Source organism: Trachypithecus francoisi, unplaced genomic scaffold, assembly GCF_009764315.1.
Source record: "Trachypithecus francoisi isolate TF-2019V2 unplaced genomic scaffold, Tfra_2.0 Lachesis_group10, whole genome shotgun sequence".
NCBI classification, from domain to species: domain Eukaryota; kingdom Metazoa; phylum Chordata; class Mammalia; order Primates; family Cercopithecidae; genus Trachypithecus; species Trachypithecus francoisi.
The window spans coordinates 13,802,001-13,824,418 of NW_022681455.1; the positions used below are offsets into that span (position 1 = coordinate 13,802,001).

Consider the following 22,418-nt stretch of genomic DNA (forward strand, 5'->3'; position numbering starts at 1 on the left):
GAGTAATTCAGCAGATAAATAATTGAGATCTGACTAAGGGAGAGGCAGTAGAGATGAACAGAAAAGTTAAAAGCAAGAAATTCTCAAGTTTCTAGCAATAGTGAAACCACCAACCAAATGATTTTTTTTTTTTTAGAAAAAGATTTTAAACAAGCTAAATTTAAATGCCTGCGGGACATTCAAATGCAAACATTTGGTTAGACACGTTGTCTGGAGCTTAAGGGAACAAACCAAGATGTAGCATTAGATTCAAGAATTATCAGGGTATTCGCAGGCAAATATGAGGTCAAGTTCATATAATCTGAAGTATAAAAAGAATCAGCTTACTGATTATACAGCTTGTAAAGTGAGAAATGGTGACAATCGTGTGCCTATTTCAATGATGGGGCCTCTCTCAACCACTCTATCCTTGGCATCTCTAATTTTCTCTTTGGCTTGATTACCCTGAGAAAACTGAGGCAGTTACATAAAAAGCTGTCACTGAATTCCAAGTTTTTATTTTCTGTTGTTCATACTGTTGACATCGAGAATATTCAGCCGATAAAGGAGTAATCTACTGAATACACTTAACTGGTTAATTAAACACAGGAGGACTACTAAGAGGGGTTTGATTTGAGGTCCATCTGACTGACCTCACGGGGCAACTTATCCACACAGCCCAACAGCTTTGTCTTGGTAACTCAACTAACAACCCTATGGCTGCTTTAAGAGACTTCTGATACGCAGTAAAGTTATGAGGAAATAGTATAGGATAGATCCAATGACTGTAGGTAATTAGTGCTTAACCAGGGATAGGCACCAAAATTCAGTGTGGAGCTTTCTCAAAATGCCTATCTTGCCCAAAGCTCTACTTCCGAAAATTCTAATTTAGGAACTTTTGGGGTAAGGCCCAAAAATTACTATAGTTTTAATAGTCTCATAAGTGATTCTGATATCCACACAAACCACACACCAATCCCAAGCTGAAAAGCAATATATTAAATTTGGTTCCAGGCCCTACCATGGAATTCTCATTTGGAACTTTCTAAACCACATCCTAAACCTTGAAAACCTCCTCTGGTTGACAGCATACAAATACACATTTCTCAGCTAAAACCTAAAATTCTAAGCCCAACATCTGTAAAATGCCCATGAATCACCAACTGACTATGATTACTGGCTTTGAGAGGATTTAACTTCTTAGCAGAATTCAGGAAAAAGCAGTGTAAGAAAAGTCATGGAAAATGAGTCACTGTCCCTCCATTCCTTAATTCCAATTCTCCATTTTAATAATAAACCTACCAGAAAAGCTCAGTTAATATTACCAACTCAAGCTTTAACTTCAACTAGTATTTAAGCATAACCAGATCCAATCTGCTATACTGGAATATTCAGATTCCACTTTTCCAATTACCAAAATTTCCAGGATTCCAACTTTCCAATTACATCATAAACATTATGAAATCAAAACAAAAAAACTAACAAATGATTTTTCTCACCAAAATTTACACTTACCCATCTCTTCCCTTACTGACAATCTTTACTTCAAAATAATAAATCCCACAGGCTGCTGGTATCGGATGCGTGGCTCGAACTGACGCTGCATCTTTTGGGGTTTTGCCATGACCTGCATATGAAACAGGAAGGAAAAAAGAAGTCACATGAGATATTCACTGAAAAATGAAAACCTTAAACAATTCAGGAAGATACAGGTTTTTGGAATGATGTGTAATTTCTGCTATCAGTTCAAATACTCAATAAAACGTTTATCATCACCATGAACCCAATATGCAAACTAGCCCAAGTTAACCACAGAACTCTTCACACTATTATTAGTTTTATTAAGATTGCAGAATCCGAATATGTAAATTGAACCTAGCAGGCTTTTATGCAATTAAATAAAAGATGTTATAGAGTACACTATATTTTTAAGAGGAAAAAGGCTGTATGAAGAACATGAGAGAAAGATCTTAATTTTATCAGGTCTAAATTTGCATATAACTTATATAATTTCTGTACACTCTTGCCAAAGGCCTGCTCTTTAAACCAGAAGCATCTATATCGTATATTTCTAAGTGAAACCTTACACAATTACATTGAATTGGCAAAACAGCTTTCTTAAGAATTTACAATTTTGTTCTTTGGTATAGTCTTATTAATTAAAGCTGATTCATAAAATCTCTTGGGCCAATAACAGCCTATTGAGAAATACATCTAATTTCTAAATGTATTTTTTTTCTTTTTAAACAACAGAAATAACACCATGCCACTGCTGACATTTTAGAAAATCTGTTAGATAATGCCTTTTAAACTTTTTAAACCAGCTACTCCTCAATTCTAATCCCATAGGGTTTGCTAAACTCACAATCACTTCCCCTGCCTCTCTCACCCAAGACACAAACTACCTTGAAAGCTAGCATGTGGACAATATTAAGAGAAAATATGTCCATAAAACCATGGGAGAATAAAGACAGAAGTTGAAGCAGCATGTCAGAAAGTACTCAAAGAGCATGAGTGAGACAAGCCTCCATAATCCCCAGAAGGACTGCATGAGACACAATACTCTAAATCATTATTTGGGTGTTCTAGTTAAATATGCTCCACGCAATACAAACTTCACATTAATCTTTCAGTCATACTATAAAATTATCTTCATGGGTAGCAGAATTCTCCTCAAATTTATCGTGATTGTTTTAAAACTAAATGCCTTAAGTCAAAAATTGCATCCTAAGATACACAACCATCACACATGAATGAGATCATATTCTCCCTTACCATACATTTCACCAAATTTACCAAATTTCCAACATATGCCTTATTATTATTAAACACTTAAGATTACACTTGCAATGCAAATTAGTACATGTTCACACCCCCCACTCCACCTACAAAAAAAAGAATGAATTCTGCCACTTCTTCCATTACTATGAAAACTTGGATTATGGGCAGAAGTTCTTTTAGCCTGGTGACCATAAGGCGTCAACAAGCTTGGCTAGGAAGACAAAAATGGAAGCAACAATATTTACATGCATCGAAACTACTTTAACATATGATACACTGAGCTAAGCAGCAGAAAAGAAACAACTGCACAAATCTGTGCACTAGTCACTTTTTAATAAAATTTAATTATGATGGCAGTAAAACACATTTTTCAGTCAAAATATGTTCAAATAAGTTACCTGAGAAAAGGCCATGGAAACCACATATTTAAAAATTAGATAGTTACAAATAAATCTATAGAAAACTAAACAGAATCTAACTGCAGTCCTAAATCCACTAATTTTTTTTAAGGGGAGTGACCCAAACTTTTAGGGATAAAGTAATCCCAAATTAATTCTTAATAACAAATAATAGTTACATATATTTAATACTGTGTGGAACGCACTGTTCTAACATATTGTTTATTAACTCATTCAATATCCAAAACAACCCCATGAGGTAGGTACCATTTATTATCATTTCATAGTTGAGGAATCTAAGATAAGGAAACTCACCCAAAGTCATACTGCTAAATGAGAATTCCAAAGCAGGATTTATGCTGGGATTTAAATTCAAGAAACCTGATCTAGTGTGAGCTCTGAACCCACATGAAGGATTTAGTTACAATGAACTTTTGGGGATCACCTCACATATCCCCATGTCCTATTCCGGCTACTTCTATGGGAAAAGAGAAAGAAACTAATATTTGAAAGTAAACAGTCTCTCAAAGAGTTAGGTGCTTTTGTATGGATTTTTCTCATTCAACATTTATGAAATAGGTATTATTTAACCTCACTTTTTGAAATGAAGAAATTTGTAATCTGTCAGGGGCCTACAGAAAAAAAAATAAAAATTTTTACACATTATACACCCTGCCCTAAATTGGTAGAAACATATATTAAATCCATGCATGAATTAAAATCCCATACATTTTTCCACTATGCAAAAATTACTATAAAATACCAGTTATAAATCTTCAAGTATCCATTGTATTTGTTATGATTCACTGCAGATAAATTCTGTAAATGTTAAAACTAAAAAGATTTGTTTCATGTTTAAATTTAAATTAGATGTAAAAGGTATAAGTAAAAGTTTAAATGCAAGATTAAAAGGTTTCATACTATTTCTTAAATGAGACCAGTACAAGTTGAGTATCCTTTATCTGACATGCTTGGGACTGGAAGTGTTTTAGATTTTTTCAGATTTTACAATATTTGCACATACTTACCAGTTGAGCATCCTAAATCCAAAAATCCAAAATCTAAAATGTTTCAATGAGCATTTCCTTTGAGCCGGGCGTGGTGGCTCATGCCTGTAATTCCAGCACTTTGGGAGGCTGAGGCGGGCGGATCACTTGAGGTCAGGAGTTCAAGACCAGCTTGGCCAACATGGTGAAACCCTGTCTGTACTAAAAATACAAAAATTAGCCTGGCGTGGTAGTGTGCGCCTGTAATCCCAGCTACTCAGGAGGCTGAGACACAAGCATCACTTGAACTTGGGAGGCAGAGCTTGCAGTGACCCGACAGTGCCACTGCACTCCAGCCTGGGCAACAGAGTGAGACTCTGTCTCAAAAATAAAAATACATAAAATCAAGTTTTGAATTCTGAAAGCATTTTGAATTTAAGATTTGGGATGCTCAAACTTGTAATATCAGCAGCAAAGGGCCTATCTCTAACAACGCTTATCACCTGAAAGTTTATTACCTTAAATTCTGTGGTAACCAAAAGACAACCTCACACTACCAAAGTTTCAACTTTTAAAACTACAAAGTCCTCAGTATTGTTTTCTATGTGGCTTTAGAAGAAAACATATGTAATACTTCCTAATTCTAAGGCTAGCTAGTTTAGCTCTCTTTATTCAAACAATCCGATGGAAAGAGTCTGAATAAACCATTCTACCCCATTCCCACTCCCATCCATTCTCCAACAGGCAGCCAGCCAGTGCCTTTCTGGAAACATAAATCAGTTGTCCTTATATCACCAGCTCTCAATACAACAAGGATTCCTTCCAAAGCCTCCCCTTTGGCCTAGGAAAAAGACATGCTTTCTGAACACCTTGTCTGACCTTGCTCTCCACCTGCACTTTCCACCTCCTTTCTGCTCCAGTCACATCAGCACTATTTCAATTCTTCACATTGATCAGGCCAGAGTCTGTACACATGCTATACCCTCCACCTTTCCTTCTTAGCCTGAGTAGGTCCTACTCACACTTTAAATCTTAGCTCAAGCTTTACTTCCTCAAATATTCTTTCTCTAATCTCTCCAACTTGGTTGAAGCTCCTTTTTACAAGCCCTCAAACATGTATCTCTCCTGTACATTCACATACTTAACACTCACGTGTAATTATTTTTTCCCTGCGTTTTAATTCCTGAACCTCTTTATTCCCACTAACTTCCACTCTAACTTCAATCATTCCTTCTTGAAGAAGCAAAAGCCCAAGACCCAGAGTCTAAAGCTGCAATGGACCAAGCCACCTGTAATATCGGGCACAGTGAAAATTTAACTGGGCTTTTATTTTTTTAGGACTGTAATTTTTGTGGTGTTCTGATTAGTGCTTACAAAGTTCCCAAGGTTTTAAGTGGTTGCTCCAGCTTTATTTATAGTTCACATAAGTCCTGTTACTTTGAGCGCACTGATTTTGTGGAAAACATGGTTTTCCAGCCACGCATTCATGACATTATTGCAGAAACACCAGTATCTTCCTCCAGAATACACCATCCTGTTCCATCCCCTTTCTAAAGCCTTCACATCTATACTTCCTCTTCAACATCATGGGAACTCTAATTCCTCAAACTCTTCGTGTTTTTTTCTCCCTTTTTCCTCTTCCAGGACAGGCTACATGGTAATCACTTAAAGCTCTCAAATATCCTTGATTTCCCTCATATGCCCATCCTTCTATCATATCCAACCAGCAAAACAACACTCTCAATATTACAATCTACCTTTGCCACTTCCTCACTGGACAGTTGACCTCCACTGAATAAAGTTCAAAATCTTACAGTCACTCCTATGAACTAATGATGTCAACTGAGCACTCTCAATGCTACCAACAATATTTTTAGAAATGTTCAGTTTATTCCCTATTCCTCTCAATGGCTAGTCCACATTTTCATCAATACTTTAAGCTTTACATCCTCTACTCAACTTCATAAGCAAAGTACCTCACCTCTTATCAAGAAAACAGGAGTCCAGTTGGGTGCAGTGGCTCACACCTGTAATCCCAGCACTTTGGGAGGCAAAGACAGGTGGATCACCTGAGGTCAGGAGTTTGAGACCAGCCTGGCCAACGTAAAACCCCATCTCCACTAAAAATACAAAAAGTAGCCAGGCATGGTAGTGCCCACCTGTATTCCCAGCTACTTGGGAGGCTGAGGCAGAAGAATGGCTTGAACCCTGGAGCCAGATGTTGCAGTGAGCCTAGATTGTACCACTGCACTCCAGCCTGGGCGACAAGAGCGAGGCTCCATCTCAAAAAAACAAACAAACAAACAAAAAAAAACTCCAGGAGAGGCCAATGTGGGTGGATCACTTGAGGTCAGGAGTTCGAGACCAGCCTAGCCAACATGGCGAAACCCCATCTCTACTAAAAACATAAAAATTAGCCAGGCATCATGGTGGGTGCATGTAATCTCAGCTACTCAGGAGGCTGAGGCAGGAGAATTACTTCAACCTGGGATCTGGCCTGGGCAACAAAGTGGGACCATCTCAAGAAAAAATAATAATAATAACCACGTAGGCTAATCAATTTTATTTGTTAAAATGTTAAATTTTGTATACATTTACTGGAACACCATACCTTGGACTAATATAGTATTTTCATTTAATTTATGTCGCTTCGGTTTTACCTACACAACCAAATTAAAACAAGATTGACTAAGAAATGACACAATGGTCTCTAACACAATACTCTCTAAAGGAATTTTTAAAGATAATTTTGGTTATGTGAAATTTTCATCTTCTATGCTGACATTAGAAGCTAAACTCCAGGTAAAATGTAACTCCACTATCAGCTATTAAAATTAGAGGAAAAAAAAATTCCACCTTAACCTCTATCCTCCTCTAGGAAACGCCTAATCTCTTCCTTCATCTATATTTCTGAAGGATAATCTCTATCCACTATCCTCTCTACTTGGTCCTTTCATTTACTCTTTCAAACCACTGAAATCTGGTTTTTGCCCCATCACTCAATTCAAACTGCTCTCCCTAAAGTCACAATGATCTAATTTCCCAATGTAGTGGAAAACTATCTGTGCCTATCCTACTAAACCTATCTGTTGCAATACACACTAAATATCACTTCCTCGTTTCTACTAGGGAGGGTGGGGAGGCTGTCTGAGACAGTGTCTCATTCTGTTGCCCAGGTTAGAATGCAGTGGCATGATCACCGCTTGCTGCAGCCTCAACTTCCCGGGTTCAAGCAGTCCTCCCACTCAACTTCCCAAAGTGCTGAGATTACAGGTGTGAGCCACTGCACCTTCCTGTGCTCAGCTTCTGTGATACCAATCTCCTTGATGTCTAGGGACCTACCATTTCTTTTGGGCTCCCTCCAGTCTTTCAACGTTGGTGTTTTTCAGGGTCCCATCTTTGGTCCACTGCTTTTTCTCACTCTATTACATATTCTCCCTCTCTCAAATACTCTGAGTTCCAACTACCACCTACCAGTGACTCCTAAATCAGTCATGACCTAGACTTCTCTCTCAAGCTTCAGGTCAATTATAGTTAACTATCAACCCTTCCTAGGAGAAACTGTCTCACACATCGTCCCTACTGAAAGAAGTGAGATCCAGACTATCCTTGTACCAGGAGGGTATTTCGTATTTTATAATCACCACCACTCCTACAGCTGATACAACACAGGTTAGCACCTGACTTGAAGGCCGCCAATTCACAACACAGTCTGTAATGAAAAGCTCTGCCCAACTAAGAATCATAGCTATTAGCCAGGCCAATCTGTTAAGTCTCTCAGGAATTTGACATGAGAAGGAAAGGATAAGCCAGTCAGTAGGGAAAAAGAAATAAGAAAACAACCAGAAACTAGTGATTGGAGCTGAGTCATTTTAATAGAATAGAATGAAGTCATGAAATCCAACTGTTAAGACCATTTAGAGCCCCCTTAACTCCAAAAGACCTGTTCCTGTTCTTTCTGTAAGGCTTGTTCCTTTGGCTTATTCAGGTTTCCCCGAAGTCAGATCACAGGGCTGAGATTCCCATTTTTACTTATCTCCAACTATGCTGTAATACAGTCTTCTTCACAATCATTATTTTATTCATGGTTCACTGGAAGAGCCTAACAGCTAAAAACTCAAACATCATCCTAACAGAGGTGGAAACCCATTTTCCTTGAGTTCTCTCACCATCGTTCTTCATATCCTCTCAGTATTACTTTTAAATATCTCACAAATATATCTGCCTTTCTCTGTCCCTACCACTGACCCAGCTGAGGTCATTTCTAACATGGTCTACTGCAACAGTCTTCTAAATCAGTTTGCTATTTCCACTCTTGTAACCTCTTGAATCTATCTTCCAATCAGCTGTGTAATCTGACAAAAATGAAGATATGAGCCAGTCCCTTCCCATTTAAAATCCTTTGATGATTCTCCATCTCCTACCGAGTAAGATCTAAACTCAACAAAATATTCCATAGGGCTCCTAACTGGGCCAGGTACAGTGGCTCCTGCCTATAATCCTAGCACTTTGGGAGGCTAAGGCAGGCAGATGGCTTGAGCTCAGGAATTCGAGACCAGCCTGAGCAACATGGCAAAATCCCATCTCTACAAAAAAATACAAAAAATTAGCTGGGTGTGGTGGTGCGTGCCTGGAGTTGCAGCTATTCAGGATGTTGAGGTGGGAGGATCACTTGAGCCCAGGAGGCAGAGGTTGCAGTGGGCCTAGATCGCACCACTGCATTCCAGCCTGCACAATGGAGACAGACCCTGTCCCAAAAAATAAAATAAAATAAAATTTAAAAATATCCTAATTGATCTTTTCGCAGATGCTCCTTGTCACATACTCTAAATGCTAACCCAAAATTGTAAAACCAGACACATAAAGTAATTCTCTATGTTTTTGCTTTTCCTTCATTTGCAACACCTAGCCCCTCCCTTTCTCCTATATCCTACTCATCTTTTAAGACTGACCACTAGCCTTGACTCCTCCAAGAAGCTATCCCTGATACCTGAACTTCCTTCATTCTTTCCAGTGTCAGCCTGGGTTAGACGCTCCTCCTATCTTCACAGTACTCTTTATAATATTTCCCTTACTACTCTATTTTATGTCCTCTGAGCTCTCTGAATTCAATGACAGTATCTTCTTCACCTTTGAGTGTCAGAACCTAGCACAGAGTAAACATGCACTAAAAGCTTATTAAATAAATGAAGAAATGAACAGTGAGAAACACAAATAAATTGTCTAGTCTAGCAGAATATACACCATCCGGCCGGGGATGGTGGCTCATGCCTATAATCCCAGCACTTTGGGAAGCCGAGGCAGGCAGATCACTTGAGGTCAGGAGTTTCAGACCAGCCTGGCCAACATGGCAAAACCCCGTCTCTACTAAATATACAAAAATTAGCCAGGCATGGTAGCAGGCGTTTGTAATCCCGGCTACTTGGGAGGCTGAGGCTGGAAAGTCGCTTGAATCCAGGAGATGGAGGCTGCAGTGAGCCGAGACAGCGCCACCACTGCACTTCGGCCTGGGCAACAGAGCAAGATTCCGTCTCAAAAAAAATAAAAAAAGAATATACATCATTATTGTCTACTATTCTGCATGATTATTAGATTTACTTTATTCTTGCAGTTACCAACTGGCATTTTTAAACCTAATTTCCCAAAATCTTGGCAAGTAATAATTCAATGCCTTCATTTAAAGAACATTTTTAGGCCAGGCACAGTGGCTCACGCCTGTAATCCCAGAACTTTGGGAGGCGGAGGTGGGCAGATCACCAGGTTAGGAGATCAAAACCATCCTGACTAATGAAATCCTGTCTCTACTAAAAATACAAAAAATAAGCCAGGCGTGGTAGCGGGCGCCTGTAGTCCCAGCTATTGGGGAGGATGAGGCAGGAGAACGGTGTGAACCCAGGAGGCAGAGCTTGCAGTGAGAGGAGATTGCACCACTGCCCTCCAGCCTGGGCGACAGAGCAAAACTCTGACTCAAAAAAAAAAAAAAAAAAAAAACAAAAGAAACATTTTTTGTATCAACCCCATAATACTTAACAGACATTTGTACTTGTAAGCTTGTAAGCAAGAATGTTGAAATATTTGTTCAACCTTAAAAAGTACAGGAAATTAGATAAGCAATTATATTTAGGAAATGTTCAAGGACTAATGACTGGGGGTACAGGTGGGAAAGACAGAGTAAGTATAACAAAAGTTCAACCTATTTGGTTAGATGTTGTTCATAACATTTCAATTAAAAAGTGCAATTCTGGCCACACAGTGGCTCACGCCTGTAATCCCAGCACTTTGGGAGGCCGAGGCGGGCGGATCATCTGAGGTCAGGAGTTCAAGACCAGCCTGGCCAACATGGTGAAACCCCGTCTCTACTAAAAATGTAAGAATTAGCCAGGCATGGTGGTGAGTGCCTGTAATCCCAGCTACTCAGAAGGCTGAGGTGGGAGAACTGCATGAACCCAGGAGAGGTTGCAATGAGCAGAGATTGTGCCACTGCACTCTAGCCTGGGCGATAGAGCAAGACTCTGTCTCAAAAACAAAAAAATGCAATTCACTATTTTTTCTTTGGGTCTCACTCTGTCACCCAGGCCATCATGGCTCACTGAAGCCTCAACCTCCTGGGCTCAACCAATCCTCCTCCCTCAGCCTACTAATACTAAGTAGCTGGGATTTCAGGTATGTGCCACTTAGCCCGGCTAACTTTTAGGGGTAGAGATGGGGTACCACTATGTTGCCCAGGCTGGTCTAGAACTCCTGGGCTCAAGCGATCCTTCTACTTTGGCCTCCCAAAGTGCTGGGATTACAAATGTAAGCCACCACACTCACTATTTAATTGCTTCTTATAATTCCCAACTTTCATTTATCTTGCATATCTCCTAAACTGTCCTAAATCAGTAAAATCAAGGTGTCTGGACTTTTTTGAAGCACTGTGTTCCAGTTACCTTTTTCCCCCAGAGTAAGTATTTTCAATGTGGACTTTTCTGAAGCACCGTGTTCCAGTTACCTTTTTCCCCCAGAGTAAGTATTTTCAATCTCAACTATTCTTTAAAAGTTCTAAATGTAATCACAGGATTTTATCTACTTGAGATAATTAAGTCTCATATGAACTAAAACAGGCAATACTATGGTCTTGTGAAAAGAACACTAGATCTGCAGTTAGTGAAAATTTTCAATCCTGACTTACTCATGACTGGGAAGATCTAACCTCCAGGTTCTACCACTCTCTAAAATTTAAAATGAAAATTCCAGGATCTTGTCCAGATCCACTAGTGTGTGTATATATAAAACACTCTATAAAATATCCAAATAGTGGTAATAACTAGAAAAATATAAAAATGCAATCTGTTGTTGAAACATTTAGACTAAATTCATCGTCATATTCATTAAAATTATTTAAAGTAAAATAAAGTTATCATCATAACTAAGTCTAAACTTGTCACATTTGTACTTAATCCAATACTGACAACAATTTCAAAAATAAGAGGGGCTATCCCTGGGTTTTTCAACAGTTGTATGACTGCGAAGCAAAAGGCCTTCCAAAAAATTTCAGATACACTACACATATCCTGTAGTTACTCCTCTGCAATCCAATCAACCTTATCTGCATGTCCAGTATTATTCAACATTAATCTCTTCAAATCATTTAAGGAACAATACTGCTTCCAAAAGCAGTAATTTCAATTTAGAACATCTTAAAAACAGAATACAGGCTGGACACAGTGGCTCAGGCTTGTAATTCCGGTACTTTGGGAAGCCAAGGTGGGATGATCACTTGAGCCCAGACGTTCAACACCAGCCTGGGCAACACAGTAAGACCCCATCTCCATCCGAAAAAATTACAACTTAGCCCAGCATAGCGACAGGAGCTTGTGGTCCCCGCTACTTGGGCGACTGAGGCAGGGGGATGCCTTGAGCCTAGGAGGTCAAGACTGCAGTGAGCCATGATCACACCACTGCACTCCAACAAGGCAACAGAGTTGAAACCCAATCAAAAAAAAAGAAAACCACCAGAACAACCACAAAAAACACAGAATACCTTTGGAGCGAAAGAAAGCAAAATACTTCTATTTCAAAGATAAGGAAAATTCTTGTCACTCTGGAAAATAATTATAATCACTCTTTTGAAATTCTGTAATACATGAATATATGAATAGCAGCTTTTAATGTTAAAAGCGTCTTATAATACTTAGATGAAATCAATGCAGCACAATGATAGGTTAAATAAAAATTCACTCTTCTTATTCTGTGACTTTAAAGTATTATCCGCTATCTGTGATACTTCTTTGCTACTGCTACTGGGACAGAGCTGCCCACTACAACCGGTGTGGTTCTCTCAGACAACACACAGAAAATCAACAGTAACAACAGAACACACACACACACACACACAGTCTATAGTAACAAGACAAGAGGAAGAGGCAGTAGAAAGGGAAAAAGACTTTCTGACAAGGGGTAAGGGAGAGACAAAGGGAAGACAGAAGAGAGGGAAAGAAAATAAAAAGGATAACAAAATTTCTGGAAGAACAAAATCTGTTCTGGAAGAAATAATGATTTATGTTTATAAAAGTTATGTTCCCAGAAAGTGAATCTTAGTATTACACAACAGAAAGTAATAAAGAGGCCAAGAATAAAAACAATTGAGACAGCAGTGTCAGGAATGTAGCAGTGTCAGAAATATTTCAAACTCCAACTAATTTCACATAAACATATATTTTTCTCTGACCTAAATCATGAATCTTATGTAAAAGACTAATCAAGACACCTCACAGTACTAAATAAACAGTAATCACGAATCGTAGACATCACGGAAATTCAGAGCTGTAAATTTCCCTACCAATCTTCCAGCTCAACTTACACATCACTCAGAGGAAGAAACTGAGGCCCAGTCTTGTAAAATATCTACAATTACAAACGACTGCAGAACTCAGGAAATCTAGGATTCTTTGTTCATCTATACTGGCTCTGATTTTATGAGCAAATTACTGTCAACCTTAAGTTTAAAATTATAAAATTCTGTCACATCTAACAATAGCTTTCTGGCAGCCAGATCAGAAGTAAACACTTCATAACACAGCACCGTTCACACAAATCAAAACATAAAAGTAGAAATATTTCACAAGGAAATTAACAAAATGTCCTAACTTAAGATAAAACAAAGATTTGATATTGTGAATGAAATGTTTAGACGTTTAGATTAAGGAAGATAACACTTAGAAGTACTTCTTTGGATGTATGCAAGAATTAAAAAATGTTCAAGGCCTATTTTTGTGAGTGATTCTTTGCAGCCAAATCATTTGGTAGATTTCTGTTGCCATTCGCCTTTCTGGTTAAATAGTAACTTACTTATCAAGCTTCTTCTTAAATTTTAGTCCCATATAAGAATTTAACCACAAGGTTGTTTATCCCCTCTACATACATGTCACTAGGATCTGAGCAGACCCCTTTGTAGCCAATCAAAGTGAGGCTGCCCTGAATGTAAAAAGCTCCTGCTTTAGATTTGGGGCCTAAAACCCTGGACTTGTTTCCAGACAGACTGATACGTTAGATTGATTTTTTTTTCTTCCACACAAGTAAACTTGATACACGCTATTAAATTGGGCCACATTTCAATAGTTCCCATAGCAATTCATAATTTTAGATACAACTGATTTGCTTCAAGCTTTGTTTTAACCTAGGAGAGGTAGGTGAGGGAGGAAGGGGGCAAGCACAAACCTAAGGTTGTTGTTTTTAACTGCAGGTGTAAAACATAAGCCAGTTTTCTTCAAAATACTAAGCTGCATTTTGTTCCATCTTCGTTTCCGACAAGGCTTCATATAACATCAACACCTAAGGACCTGTATAGAGCACTTCCAATCGCGAGAGGTAGGTTTCTGCTCCCCTAAGAAAAAATGGTGCTCCTGGGGTTCCCTTCTCTTACCCTCCCGGTTGCTTTCACTAAGATATACTGATGGCAAACTTGGGCCCCTTGTCCTTTAGTCCCCCTAGACAATCTCTGGCCTAATTTTGATTACTCCTCCCCCTGTGTATCCCAGCTCTCTCTTAATTAGAAATCATACCTCAGAATCGTGCCTCTCTTCCCTCCTTGTAAGAGGAGAACGCCTGACCCACCACCTGGAGAACAATGTAACCCAACTCCGAGTCCATGGATTCCTCTACCCAAGCCCCAAGATTTATCTCCCAGGGAAATCAGAAAGCCAGTTCTGTCCTGTCATCCCGGATTCCCTCAAGGTGTCCTGCTCCTGGCCTAGGATTACCAGCTCCTTCCTACCCTGGAGCATTCTACTCACCCTCCTCTTCCAAGAATCTCGCCCCTCACCCTCGGATCCTTCACCGTGACCCCCGCGCCCACCCGGAGCAGCACAACAAGCGGCGAGTGGCCTCCGAGGGCAGAGCCCGCGAGGGCGGGGGTCGGAGGAGGTCCCGGGCGGGTCGAGAGCGGCACAGCGGTGGCCGGCCACGTCGGGTCAGTGCCCCACTCCCACCGCAGGACACACGCCCAGTACCTTTGTAGTGCACCCGCAGGTTGTTCTGAGAGAGGCCGATGTAGCTGAACTTGTCCTTCGGGCTCCAGGACCGAGGCAGCGGCGTTTCCTGCTCGTCCACGGCCGGGTAGAGGCGCTTCAGCCGCCGCTGCAGCTCCTTCTCCTGCTCGTTCAGGGCCGAGTCCCCGTGCGGGAAGGGGGCCGCGGCGCTGCTGCCCGCCACCAGAGCTGGGGCCGGGGTGCCTCCGACCGGGCCGGGGACCGCGGCAAGGCCCGGGGGCGCGGGGGGCCCGCTGGCGGGGGCGGCCGCTGAGGCAGGTGGCGGCGGGGGCGGCGGCGGCGGCGGCGGCGGCGGCGGCGGCGGCGGCGGCGGCGGCGGCGGCGGCGGGGGGTGGAGGAGCAGGGCCGCCGCCGCGGCCCCTAAGCCGTCGCCGCCCGCGCCGCCGCCGGGCGAGCCGGCTGGAGAGGAGCCGGCGCTGACGGCCGGGGGCGCCGGCAGGACGACTCCGGACACTGGGGCCAAGGCCGCCGGCGGTGGCGGCGACAACTGCTGCTGCTGTTGTTGCTGCTGCTGCGGCGGCGGCGGCGGCGGCGGCTGCCCGGACATCCCGGCCGCGACTCAGCCTGCGGCCACCTCCACCTCTTCTCTCCTTCCTTCTCTGCTTCCCGGGGGCGCTGTCGCTGCGGCCGCCGGCACCAGGCGCCCAGTCCGCCCGCCCCGGAAGCAGGCGGCGGGCCGCGCGCCCAGGGAGACAGCGGCGGTTGAGGGGCTCGGAGACGCGGGAGTGGGCGGCGGGCCCGGGAGGCCGGGAGAGAACGCTGGCCGGAGCGCGGGCGCGCGGCCCGGGGACGAGGTGCCGAGGGCGGGGGCGACGCGAGAGCGCGGGAGGGGAAGGCGCGCTGGCGGCCGCCGCGGCCGCTGCTCTCGCGGCTGTTTCCCGGCGGGCGGGCCCGGCCGGCGCGAGACGCTGCGCGCGGGCGGTGCTAGGCGAGGGGGCGGGACGGAGGCGCGAGAGAGGCGCGAGCGGCGCGAGGGGCGGGCCGCGGGGCTCCCGGCTGCACGCCGTGAGGCGCCCTCCCGGACCCGCCAGTCGCTCGTGGGCAGGATCGTTGGGCTCCCGGCGCCGCAGGTTCCTTCGGAGGCGTCCGCCTCCTCCCGCTAGGCGGCCGCCGTCTCCCCCTTCGCCGGCGAATCCCCTCCCACTTGACTTCTTTTTGTTGTCGTCGCCCCACCTCCCCACCGTAGGGCTCCTCCGAGCCGAGGAGCCGCTTCTCGCCCAGGCGAGAGTAATCGAGCCCCGCTGGGGCCGCCGCGAGCCCGGGCCCCGCGTCTCTCTAGGACCCGTCGGCCCGGGGCGTGCGGAGCGGCTCAGGCTCCCCGCGCAGTGCTGCTAGCTCTCTTCTCAGTCCGGTTCCCGTTTGCCGCCTCCCTCCAAAGAGGAACGCATTGCCTTTGGTACTTCACAGTGTTTAATTTCGTAACATTGACCATATGGGCAGGGGAAACCACTTCTGAAGGCAGTCTCCCAGTTAAAATAGTGACTATTTCATTAATTAATTTTACGAGGACTCACAGTGAACTTAGTGGTAGAAGGTGTCATTAATAAAGACCGGCATATCTTCAAAAACCAGGAGCAGGCACTGTATGAATACACAATTATAGTGTGTGTTTAGGAAGGGCTTCTAGAGACGTCAGAACATTTTATAGACTCGTTAATTTTCATAACAGTGTTCTTAGGTAACAGAAAATTATGCCCATTTTTAAAACAAGGAAATATTTACTGAGGTCAGCAGAGTCAAAAATAGGACTTCCTACTTTGCATTTCCCAATAGAGTGCTTCGTCGACTAATTTGGCACAACTTGCCAAGTGTTGCTCTCTGACCCATCATAACATTACTATTTTGTTTTCACCACTTCCCTTTGTTTAGCGTATCCCTCCCTAGCTGGCAAAATCGGGCTTTGCATGTGTAAATTATATGATGTAAATTCTGATATTTTGTTTGCTTCCAAAGATATGATGGTAATCGTTTGGTCAAATAAGAAATGTTTTGCCGAAGAGAAAATTATTTCGTTTTGAAGAAGGTAGGCCAAAGGTGATTTAATTTAAGGTCAACATTATTTGGCCAGAACAAATAACAGTCATTCGGCCTAATTTGTCCCTCAGTTACCCAGACAACTAGATGTTCTGTTGTACTTTATTATTATTATTGCTGTTGTTTTTGAGACGGAGTCTCGCTCTGTCGCCCAGTCTGGAGTGCAGTGGCGTGGTCTCAGCTCACCACAACCTCCGCCTCCCAGGTTCAGGCGATTCTCCTGCCTCAGCCTCCCAAGTAGCTGGGCCTACAAGCCTGTGCTCACACCTGGCTAATTTTTGTACTTTTGGTGGAGACGGGGTTTCACAATGTTGGCCAGGCTGGTCTCGAACTCCTGACCTCAAGTGATCTACCCACCTCGGCCTCCCAAAGTGCTGGGATTACAGGTGTGAGCCACCACGTCTGGTCTCTGTTGTACTTTAATAGAACTATCCATTAATTTTAACCTGTTTGATGACTTTTTTTAAACCACTGCACTTTAAATCACATGATGTCACTGTATTTACAGTGTTCTAACACTTTCATTAATATTACAGTCACAATGAGTTCAATGTAAGCCAAGCTCTATTTAAATGTATGATAGCCATGGTAGAATAAATGGGCTCCAGGCCTCATTAAACTTTCTTGAAACACTTATGAAGATGTACTTTTTTTCTGTCAGTACACTTAGGAACTATCTAGAACTTTCCGTATCTTAGTAACAACTCAAGGAATAGAATTGTCTAACATTTTGTTGGAAGCATTTTATAAGGGGGACTGGTTGTTCTCCATCAAGAAATTAATGATTTCAGTTGTGGGGGAGGATGCTGTGAAATGGGTACTTTCTCATTCAGAAGGAGATAAAGAACATTGATAATGTCCTTTTAGAAAGCTATATACTTGGTTATATTTATAAGGAGACATAAAGGAATTCATACCTTTTGACTTACCTATCAAAAACCAAAAAAAAGCCAAACAACACAATCTAAATATGAAAATACTTCAGGCCAAAAAATGTTAAACAAGAAGTATTAATGGCAGATTAAATATAGCAGTAAATCAAATGCCCAACCTGAAGGGACTAGAAGAAATTATCACATACCCATTCAGTGGAGTTATGCTGCAGGAGCACCTATAGCACATTCGTGCCAATTTTTTTTTTTTAAGGTATCCCTTCTGGGCAGTGGAAGTGCAAAAAGAGGCCAACCAATTAGAAAAAGGCACCCCTTCCTCTTGACTTAGTGGATCTCGGGCCCAATTTCAGACCTACTCTCTGAAACAAATATTTTATGGCCTCTTAAAATATGTTATCGAAGACATAGAAAAATGATTATGATGTGCTAAATGAAAAGAGGCAATACAATAATTACAGCACTGCCAAAATCATTACCAAAAAGACATGAAGGACAAATTGTAAAATGTTTCCATAATGGACAATTATGCATTATTAAAGTAATGTACTTTTATTATAATGCATAATAAAAGTAAATTTTATTATGAAAATAATAGAATTGTACATGGAGATGTAAATGGTAAAAATCCATTAACCATGAACATATCCATGCCCTTCTTGAACCTATGTTTTCAGTCTTTACCATGTATTGCTCTAATATTACTCAGTATCTGTATCTGCTGGGTTTCTCAGTATCAAACAATAGGAACCAATTCTGGCTCTCTTAAGCAAAAAAGGAACTTACTGGAAAGATATTAGATGGTTCTCAGAATTGACCAGAAGGCTGGACAAGCAGGCCTGAAAACGAAGGCCAAAGGAGGAGAGGCTGCATAAATAGACTGGCCTGGACCCCAGCACTGATCATAGAAATCACTGCCAGATGTCACCTTTACCACCTAGATTGTCATCTCTCTGACCTCCAGCCTTTACACCACTCACTCAAGTTTCAGAGTCACCAAGCCTAGATTGTGTGCCCATGCCAGAGTACACCAGCAAGCAGAGATTCCCAGCTTATCCAGTGACTGGGTTACAGAGATGCTACGTTATTGATAACTTCAGCTCAGGGTGGGCCTTGAATGGCTACAGCTTCCAGAACTGGTCCCTTCCAACAGTGAGCAGTCTTGTGCATTCACATCTTATTTTCTGTGCGTGGCATCATATGAAAATGTTTAGGACACAGTGCCCTAGTGGAAAAGGGCCACTGGTGCCCACGGTAGAGGATTTTCCATACTAGGAAAGATACCAGGAAAGAGGTAAAATGCTGGCCAGCCTGTTTCAGTCAATGCCCATGACAGTATCCTTCTGGGTACTAGAAAATGTTATGGCAATGTGTGCCAAGATCCATAGTATGATTTTAGGGTCTGGATTAGTTATCTATTGCTGCAGAATAAATAATCCCCAAACTTAGTGGCTTAAAATAACGTTTATTATCAGACATTTCCTTTGGGTCAGGAATCAGGCACAACTTTACTGGATCTGCTTCAGGGTCTCTCATGGGCATTCAAGGTGTCAGTTGGGACTGCAGTCATCTCAAGACTTGACTGGGGAAGAATCAACTTTCTCACTCACTGATGTGGTTATTGCATTCATTGATGCAGTTCCTTGAGGGCTACTGGACTAAGGGGTTCAGTTTCTTGTTGGCTATTGGCCAGAAGTGGCCCATGATGCCTTGCCACATGGGCCTCTTCAACATGGCAGCTTGCTTAATGAAAGCATGCAAGCCAAGAAGGCAATCGTGGCAAGACAAAAGTTATAGTGTTTTGTAACCCAACCATGGAAGTGACATCCCATCACTTTTGCCCTATGTTTGTTAGAAGTGAGTCATTAGTTTCATCCCATATTCAAGGGGAGGAGATTACACAAGGCCACGAACACAAGAGGATGAGGATCATTGAAGGCCATCTTTGGAAACTGACTCATACAGGGTCCTTATAACTTCCAGTGACCCTGGGGAACTGCACTTTCCACATTCACATCAAATATGGATTTTAGACCAGGGATCAGCAAACTTTTTCTGTAACAGGTTAGATAGTGAATATTTTAGGCTCTGCTGAACATAGCTACCTGTCACAACTACTCAATTTTGCCATTGTAGCTGAAAGTAACCATAGATGATACATAAACAAATGGACATGGCTGTGATCCAGTAAAACTTTGTTATAAACATAGGGAGCAGCCTGGATTTGGCCTACAGGCTTCAGTTTGTGATCCCTGTTCTAGACTACTATATCAACATTCCTTATAAACCATTCTCAACACTAAAAAGCAAGGCCAAGTCACTAGCGATGAAATCCTAGGAGTCAACAAATTCATTTTATTACCCACAATGCTGCTGCACTCCAGTGTCCTGGGCGGCCTGATGCCACACATGAGTGGAGTCAGGATATTTCTGCAGCTAGAGTGTGGCAAATTGAAATGGATGGCAAATGGCTGAACAATGTTAGGAAACTATAGCAGTAAAAGGTCCAAATTTGGGACAGTTCTCAGTCAGCATCTATTAAGCACCTGTTATGTTGGAACCTTGGGTTCTGTCTTCTCCTCTGGGCAGGGAGTAAGGAAAAGAGGCAAGAGGGATTACAAAGAAAAACAGCAGTATGGAATCTACTCCTTCAGTGAACAGAGTCTAGTTGGAGGGTGATAAGATTCCGCTGTGTCCCCACCCAAATCTCATCTTGAATTATAGTTCCTATGATCCCCACGTGTCATGGGAAGGACCCAGTGGGAGGTAGTTGAATCATGGGGGCAGCTCCCTTCATGCTGTTCTCATGATAGTGGGTGAGTTCTCACCAGATCTGATGGTTTTATAAGGGTCTTCCCTTGCCCTTTGTTCTGCACCTTTCTTTGCTGCCACCATGTGAAGAAGGACTTGCTTGCGTCCCCTTCCACCATGATTGCCAGTTTCCTGAGGCCTCCTCAGCCATACTGAACTGTGAGTCAAATAAACCTCTTTCCTTTATAAATTACCCAGTCTCAGGTATGTCTTTATTAGCAGCGTGAGAACGGACTAATACAGAGTGGCAAGATTAATACAGTAGTCCCCAGGGTATCCATAGGGCATTGGTTCCAAGAATTGTAGGTAACAAAATCCACAGATGCTCAAGTCTCTTATATAACATGATGTTATATAAGAATTTGTAGTCCCAGCTACTCGGGAGGCTGAGGCAGGAGAATGGCGTGAACCCGGGAGGCGGAGCTTGCAGTGAGCTGAGATCCGGCCACTGCACTCCAGTCCGGGAGACAGAGCGAGACTCCGCCTCAAAAAAAAAAAAAAAAAAAAAAAAAGAATTTGGATAATAAAATGAATTTGCATGTAACTTACCCACATCCTCCTGTATACTGAAATCACCTCTAAATTACTTACAATATTGAATATAATGTGATCCTGTGTAGTTGTGATACTGTATTGTTTAGGGAATCATGGCAAGGACAAAAAGTCCATTCAGGACAGACAGAACAATCATAGGTCTAACTGCATCTTTGGTCTTCGGTTGAATCCAAGGTCGCAAACCTTCAGACACGGGAGGGCCCACTGCACACATGAATTAAAGAGCAGTGCTTTTCAGACTTGAAGGTGGGGATTTGCCAAATGGGACCTGAGAGTCTGCATTTCTAACAAGCTTCCAGGGGCTTCTGCCACTCCTGATCCATGGATTAGCCCCTGAATAGTAAGGACTGGGAGAACCGGTCCCGCAGGCTGGAGTGGCCCGATTGTAGCTCACTGCAGTCTCCAAAGCCTGGGCTCAAGGGATCATCCCACGTCAGCTGCTGAAGTAGCTAGGACTACAGGCACATGCTACAGTGCTCAGCTACTTTTTTTTTTTTTAATTTGTAAGACGGGAGTCTGACTATGTTGCCCAGGCTGGTCTCAAAATCCCGGACTCCAGGGAGCCTCCTGCCTTGGTCTCCCAAAGTGCTGGGATTATGGGCAGGAGCCACCACACCCAGCGTCAGTTGATGCTCTTTAGAAACAAGTGTTCCAGAGTCCATGAGCAGATAGAAAAAGGTCTAGTGAGGGAGGACTCTGCATCAGAATTTGCGTGCTGTCTTGAAGAGAACACGAAGCGGGTGCTGGCTGTTTTACCACAAACCAAGAGACTGCATCCCTCGGGTTTGGGGTTCAGGGTGAAAAGGTTCTGCAGGACCACGTGGAATAACATAAATACACTATTTCATATTCATGTGTGAATAAAAGTGGTTACAATTCATGTTCATGAAGTAAAAGCTATGTGAAAAACCAAAAGTTAAATTTAGAGGAAACTGTTTTATCATCTGTTCTGGAAGAATTTGTACAGAAATTACAATTTGGGCTGAAATAACCTATGTTAATGACTTTTTGACAAATTAATAGGCTCTCAAACTCCTTCTGATTTTCCTCCTTTTTCCTTCTGCTTGTTCTAGTCCACGGTAGCCCTTCCTCATTTGCCAGAACTCACATCCTTCCATCCATACTGATCTCTATGTCTCCTCTTGTTTTCTTGAGACAGAGTCTCACTTTGTCACCCAGGCTGGAATGTAGTGCCACAATCATGGCTCACTGCAGCCTTGGCCATCTGGGCTCAAGTGATCCTCCCATCTCAGCCTCCCAAGTAGCTGCAACTACAGGCATGCACCACCACACCTGGCTGACTTTTTTTGTAATTTTTTTTGTAGAGACAGGGTCTCCCTATGTTGTCCAGGCTGCTGTCAAACTCCTAGCCTCAGGTGATCCTCCTACCTTGGCCTCCCAAAGTGCTGAGATTACAGGCATGAGCCACCAGCCTGATCCTCTTTCTCATTTCTT

The 22,418-nt window shown here is 42.6% G+C and overlaps 1 protein-coding gene across 2 annotated transcripts in view; it reads right to left on the bottom strand.

The window, feature by feature from the left end:
* Positions 1-15,549, bottom strand: part of RANBP9 (RAN binding protein 9) — a 93,383-nt gene extending 77,834 nt beyond the window's left edge. For both annotated transcript variants that reach the window (XM_033216269.1, XM_033216270.1), the window contains exons 1-2: positions 14,635-15,549; positions 1,495-1,606 (exon numbers count right to left, since the gene is read on the bottom strand). In XM_033216269.1, the coding sequence (XP_033072160.1) occupies positions 1,495-1,606; positions 14,635-15,220 (698 nt within the window). In that variant the 5' untranslated portion in view covers positions 15,221-15,549. The remainder of the gene's footprint in view (positions 1-1,494; positions 1,607-14,634) is intronic.
* Between the last annotated feature and the right edge of the window lie 6,869 nt (positions 15,550-22,418).